This window comes from Cibotium barometz, chromosome 62, assembly GCF_041138505.1.
Source record: "Cibotium barometz isolate CiBa-2024 chromosome 62, ASM4113850v1, whole genome shotgun sequence".
Classification (NCBI taxonomy): domain Eukaryota; kingdom Viridiplantae; phylum Streptophyta; class Polypodiopsida; order Cyatheales; family Cibotiaceae; genus Cibotium; species Cibotium barometz.
Genome location: NC_141107.1, coordinates 26861500 through 26867742, shown reverse-complemented (window position 1 = coordinate 26867742; position 6243 = coordinate 26861500). Strand labels below are relative to the sequence as shown.

Genomic DNA, 6243 nt, shown 5'->3' with positions numbered 1-6243 from the left:
AGGTGGGATAATCCATCGGTTCACACACAAGCAAGCCCCGCCAGCTCAGAGGCATTGAACTCGGTGTGGTGAACGTCTCTAAGGGGGTCAATTGAATAGGTTTCCTAATTAATTGATTTTCATTAACATGGTAGTTGAAGTTCATTCTTGCCTAATGCCTCTTCCTTAAGTACTTAGAGGTCTAATATGCTATGTGGTAATGAAGTGGGTTGTGAACATTGTGGGAGGGCGTGAGTTGAATCGACGTGGTGGGCGACGATTGAGGATGGCACGTGGTAGCGAGCGTGCGAGAGAAAAGCGCACAGGTGCAATGTCTTCGAGGCGCCATGGACGGCACGTAGGAATACGGAGAGAGAGAGAGAGAGAGGAGAGAGACGTCCAGCGAGAGAGAGAGAGGAGAGAGAGTGAATGGACGCCTACCACCACCCAGCGTCGCGGCTGGGCAACATCGTGCACAAGAGCCCCAACTACGTGCAGCTCCATCTCAACGATGCATCGGACCAGGAGTTCCTCGACTCCGAGTTCCAACGAGAGCAACAACAGCAGCAGCGCCAACCTCCCATCATCACCCTTGCTGCCAGTAACAAGCCCCCTGCGCCCAACGTTAACGTACCTCGTGCCCAGCAATCGCCTCCCCTAAATACTCAACTGCATCATCATCAACAACAACAAGGTGGTGTTAACACTGGCGGCGCTGGCGCCGCCGGCCGTGGTAATGTCGTTAGCCCCATGGCTGAGGGCGACCAAACCCACATGAACACGGTGGAGCTCCACCGCCCTGACCATGCTTCCCCGGCCTCCGTCCAAACAATGGTCGAAGGAGCTGTCAAGTTGGTCACCATGCTCAATTTCATGAAGGTTAGTAGCGTGTCTTTATTTTTAAGCAATAATCTAAGGGAACACAACCACTCACACCATTTGATGAAAACTAGCTAGAGGCTTAAGTCACTCGAATTGATTTTGGCTAAAATTGAACTCTTACAGAAATTATGCAATAATCCCAAACTACACATGTTAGTCTTTAAAATTTCATTAGTTCCTTAGTATTATGGAAATATATCACATTATTATAAGCAATGAGCATGTCATGATGCATGATTTATGAGTGTATTCTACACATGTCAACTCTTTAAAATTTCTTTAGTTCCTTTAGTGTTATGGAAATTTAGTGTAATGGAAATATATCACATTATTATAATCAATGAGCATGCATCATATCTTGATGTTCATCACCTTGGAGAAAGTCACTTGAAAGAAGGTGATGAGTGCATCACCTTGGAAAAGTATACAATTTCTTTTGTATGGTCCCAATCTTAGAGACTTGGTTCTTCTTGTCCTACTCCTCCTAATGGGCCATTGCTTTTGTTGGGATTTTTCCTCTAACTAATGAATGGATTGACTACTTAGAGTTTAGTTTTAGTCAAAATAATAGGGAATTGCTTTCATCAAGGTCTTCCTCTAATCAATGAGTAGGTTGACTACTAAGAGTTCAATTTTAGCCAAAATAAATTTCTCTTAAGCCTCTAGCTAGCTTTCATAAAATGGTGTATCATTTGTGGACCATGCATGACTTCATTACAACTTCCCTAATCCAACAGCTCCATTATTATCCCAAGCTTGATTTTTGATGGACTTCATGCCAATTCGAGACTTTTTGCCCATCATAAATGTGTAGAAACAATTTTCATCTTAATAAATTATGTGTAAATGCTAAGAACTTGCTATTTTTACCAATTCTCATCAAATTTGGTAGAAATGGGTGCCCTTCTTTAATCGATATAGACTTGTAATAACATTTTAAATCACCATCTGTGACCTTGTTTTTAGCATCTTTCACCATGTGGACCCATCCCTGACGCCCATACACCACCCACCTACCAAGCCCCTTCTTGGGTTTAACTTGTATAAAAAATGGTGAATGAGAAATTTCACCTCCCAAAGATGGGTATAAAAAAAGGTTTCAAGGAAACAATGATGTACCCTTAGGATGACACCCAAATTTACATTGAAAGGTTTTGAAGATGGTGTACCGTTAAAAAAAAAAAAGACACACACACCAAAGTTTACATTGGAAAAAGGTTGGATCCTTGAGGCTTCTTCTTTCTTTATCCTTTCTCAAGAACTCCCACAAAAGGATAGTTGAAGGGGGCAGTGGAATAATATTTGAGTGGAGGGCAAATCCTATTACCAAGGAAATAATATTGGCGTGGATTCACTTGATCAAGGGTTGGCTTATAATCTTGAATATGGTGTTTTGCCAGGTTGAGCTTGGCGATAGAAAGACTTTGCGTTCAAAAGAGCAATGGCGAGCTGCTGGCGCCGAGCTCATAGGAACGATGCTGTTCGTGTATTTGGGTTGTGGATCGGTGGTGGCAACAGGCAAGATGATTAGGAGACACTTAATCAACAACTAGGCAAACCTTCAATCAATCTGCGGGCAAACCTTTAATTAATCTGGTCTCTAATTGCGTGCGGTGATAGCATCGAAGCAATGCATTTATAATCTGGACTCTAATTGCGAGTGGTGATAGCATCTAAACTTCTTAAATCTGCACTGATTAACATGGGTTTATGTTTTGATTATTGTGATTACGCAGGGATGCTGGGCTTGGGCATGAGCGCAGGCAGGTTGGTAGCCATAGCTATGGCGCACGGGCTGGCCATAGCTTTTCTGGCGGGTGCGACGGGAGCTATCTCCGGCGGTCACCTCAACCCTGCCGTCACTCTCGCCTTCGTGATCGCTGGCAAAGAAACCCTCCTCCGGGCGGCGCTCTACGTTGCCGCGCAGGTCTCGTCACTCTTCTTTTCTCGCATGCATGCAGGGTGGTAATTTTATTTTAAGTGCCATTTCTACAGCTTTTTCGTATTTTTCCTACTATATATGCTAGCTTGAAAATAAGATTTATTTTTTAAAAAAATCTATTATTAAAAAAAGAAAATAGAGCACCCTATCCACCTTGTGAATTCTTGTTAGTGTTTAAAAAAAACCGTGTAATTGTATTGCATCATGTCATTTTTTAGTGTAACATGTACTTTATAATGCCATTTTTTGGGGTTTACTTTTTTTAGAATTTAATGCATTTATTTAGTATAGGTAGCATAGCATCAACCCTGCTTGATGTCTACATGAAGTTTTCTTTCATACTTTCAAAATGGATAGTCATGCCTCACATAGCATTTAATTAGATAGTGTTGTAGTATGACCTTATTTATGCATGTGGTATGCTTTGCACTCTATAAGTGTGCCTCTGACTTATAATTTTTTCAGTCTTGTCCACTCATGAACAGTTGTTGGGAGCAGTGATAGGAGCAGCATTGTTAAAAGATGCAACTCCAATGCTATGGATCGGTGCTCTTGGTTCCCATGATCTCTCTAATGGGGTTTTTCCAAGCCAAGCATTTCTAATGGAGATCATGCTAACATTTGTGCTCATATTTGTCATCTTTGGGGTGGCAGTCGATCGACGAGGCCCAGGTAACATTGAATGAAAGCTCTTGAATATAGTCCACACATACACTCTGATACAAATAGCTTGTTCATGCAAAAAAATTTTATAATCTACCCTTAATTAGTAGATTCTTATCTCTATATGCAAGCATGAGGCCAAGGTGAGATTGAATGAAAGCTCTTGCATATAGTCCAGACATACACTAACAGCTTGTTCATGCATGCAAATTTTATAATCTAGTGCTTCAACCCCAACTACTAGATTCTTATCTCTATATGCAAGCATGGTGCTAGCTAAAGGTTGGCAATGGCCTTCTACCTTGAGCACCTACGAGGTCGGCCTCTCGCCAGTTGGGTTAGTAAAGACATTTAATGCATTTGGTGTGGAGTGAGTATGGATACATGGCCTTAACAAGCATTATCAATCATCAATTGATATATGTGTATACCTATGTGAGGATTTGTAATGTGTAGAGGACTCCAAAGGTGTATCAACCCCATGAATTGATAAGTGCATGATATGGGATTCATGATTTGTGCATGATTTTGCAAATGTTTGCAAAACATGTTTGATATGGGTTCCTGATTTGTGCATGATTTTGCTAATGTTTGCAAAACATGTTTGATATGGGTTCATGGTTTGTGCACAAATTTTGCACTTGTTTGATATGGGTTCATGATTTGGTGCATAATTTTGCAATAGTTTGACATGGGTGGAGGGGATAGAGTATGATTAATTTTGCAATAGTTTGAGTACATGGGTGGAGGGGGTAGAGTATGGTGTGCTAATTAAGTGTTATAATCTTTTGATGATGAAAAGGTGTGATTGCGCCGTTGCCCATTGGATTTGCTGTGCTTGTGGACCATCTAGTGGGAGTACCCTACACGGGTGCATCCATGAACCCTGCTAGAAGCTTTGGTCCAGCAGTCGTCTCCGGTGCGTGGTCCAGAAATTTTTGGATCTATTGGCTTGGCCCATGCTTTGGAGCAACTTTTGCCTCTGCTCTTTATAGGTACATCTACATTAATATAATTATATTCTAATGTCACCAATTTGACCAACTCCTAACTAATGGTAGAATATTAAATTTTTGTGTGTCATTGATGCAGATATGTCTTCTTAGAACCTGTCACTATATTGCCTACAACGGCTCCAACTAGCAGATCCCCTACCAATGCAAGCAAATAGCAAATTATTCAATTCACTTTAAGCAAATAGCAAATTCGATTTGGCAATTTGACATTAACTCTTAAACCTGTTGGAATTTATCTTCCTCTTTTTTTTCCCCCATTTTTCCTTTTTTTTTGCTCAAAGTCTTATTTTAAATGGACCCCTTATCTCCACATAGAAAATGAGCATGAAAAAATTAACCTACTCATTAATTACAGCCACTCTTGGCTTCAAGATCACGCCACAACATGCCTTCATTCTTTCTTCCACATGTCAAGGTTTTTATTTTGAATAATGTTATAAATATTGTTCAATGTAAATTATGGAGCCAAAGGATACAATGGTCTATTTGCATGTATGGTGGTCAATGCCACATCGTGTGTAGAGTGGTACTAATGGATATTGGTGGGTTGGTGTGGATGCCATAGCTTTCTTGATGGCACACACTGCCAACCAGCGGGGTCCCTTGTAGTGATAGCACTGTAATGGCATGTAGAATTCTAGGGCATTGATGTCCCTTTCACTATTTTATTATACAACGGCAATATATACAAGGTAGGATGTGACTTTGGGAAGTCTAGTGGTTCTAGGTAGTTAGCATCCCCAACTATTCCCTTTTCCTCCCCCTTAGGGATTTTTGTTAGGGTCAATTGGTGCATAGGGGCCACTCGAGGAATGAGTGGTTGTTGTGGTAATACCGAAGTCAATGGGGCTCCGATAGGGTAGCTTTGGGACTCTTAAAACTCCTCTTTGGGGCACATACTGCCCCTAGTGAGGTGCGTTAGCAAGCATGGGTCTTGTTGGTGAAGCTGGCAAGGCTAGGTGTTGTTTGGGTGGAGCTAGTGTAACCAACGATTGCTGCCTCTGAGGCTGACTCTTGTAGTAACATTGGATAGTGTCATGGTCTCCCATTCTCATGTAGTATGCGCACTAAGATGCCTCCTTGCCGTGGGGGAATTTCGGTTAGCGAGGTATATTGAACACCAGACCAATTCACGTCTGGGGTTAGCCTATTTTCCTTACCTCAACCTTCCATTGCTTAGTCATTTTCTACATGAGCATGGTTGCCAAATCTTCTATGGTGGTGGCATGTGGCTCTTTCACTTTGATGCCTACCTTGGAAGGTACTATGCTGATGGATGCTTCATAGGGGGTTTCTTTAGGGATATTCCTTGAAGAAGTTCCCATGAAGTTATCGTCAAAGTCTATGGCACTTCTACAGCATTGTTCAAAATTCTTATGCTTTTTTGAGTACAAGGCGTTATGTAAGGTTGAATTGAGGATTCTTTCTAGGAATCTCCCAACTAGCTGTTCATCAGAGAACTTGTTGCTATGTGACCATCATGTGTGAAGGTATCTCACTCTATTAATATAGTGTCTAATAGATTCTTTCTATTACAATTTGTTGACATGGTAAAGCTGTTTGACTAGTTCCATCCGATTCCTTGGTTAGCTCCTAGGAGTACCCAAATGTGAAGGCAGTCTTAAGGGGGTGGCAGTCAGTCTTATTTCTTGCCTTCCCTTCCAGGGTAAGGCAGGACATTGGTCCCGTACATGGTCATCAGGTTGTTCACATGTGGCACACATATGATCAAACACTTCCAAGTGTGCAATGGGGTCTCCT

At 41.6% G+C, this 6243-nt stretch overlaps 1 protein-coding gene across 1 annotated transcript; it reads left to right on the top strand.

Annotated features, from left to right (window-relative positions):
• Window positions 1-333: 333 nt before the first annotated feature.
• On the top strand, window positions 334-4653 carry LOC147604305 (aquaporin TIP1-2-like). Its single transcript, XM_086795634.1, has 6 exons — window positions 334-858; window positions 2262-2379; window positions 2598-2788; window positions 3289-3475; window positions 4269-4461; window positions 4559-4653. The coding sequence occupies exons 1-6, from the start codon at window positions 409-411 to the stop codon at window positions 4635-4637; spliced, it is 1218 nt and encodes a 405-aa protein (XP_086651760.1). The 5' UTR covers window positions 334-408; the 3' UTR covers window positions 4638-4653.
• Window positions 4654-6243: the final 1590 nt, after the last annotated feature.

What these genes read in the sequence shown, in the direction of transcription:
- LOC147604305 (XM_086795634.1), top strand. Translation starts at nt 409, where the DNA reads ATGGACGCCTACCACCACCCAGCGTCGCGGCTGGGCAACATCGTGCAC. An exon ending in TGGATCGGTGGTGGCAACAG is followed by an intron (nt 2,380 to 2,597) that starts GCAAGATGATTA and finishes GTGATTACGCAG; the next exon opens with GGATGCTGGGCTTGGGCATG. An exon ending in TTTGCCTCTGCTCTTTATAG is followed by an intron (nt 4,462 to 4,558) that starts GTACATCTACAT and finishes TCATTGATGCAG; the next exon opens with ATATGTCTTCTTAGAACCTG.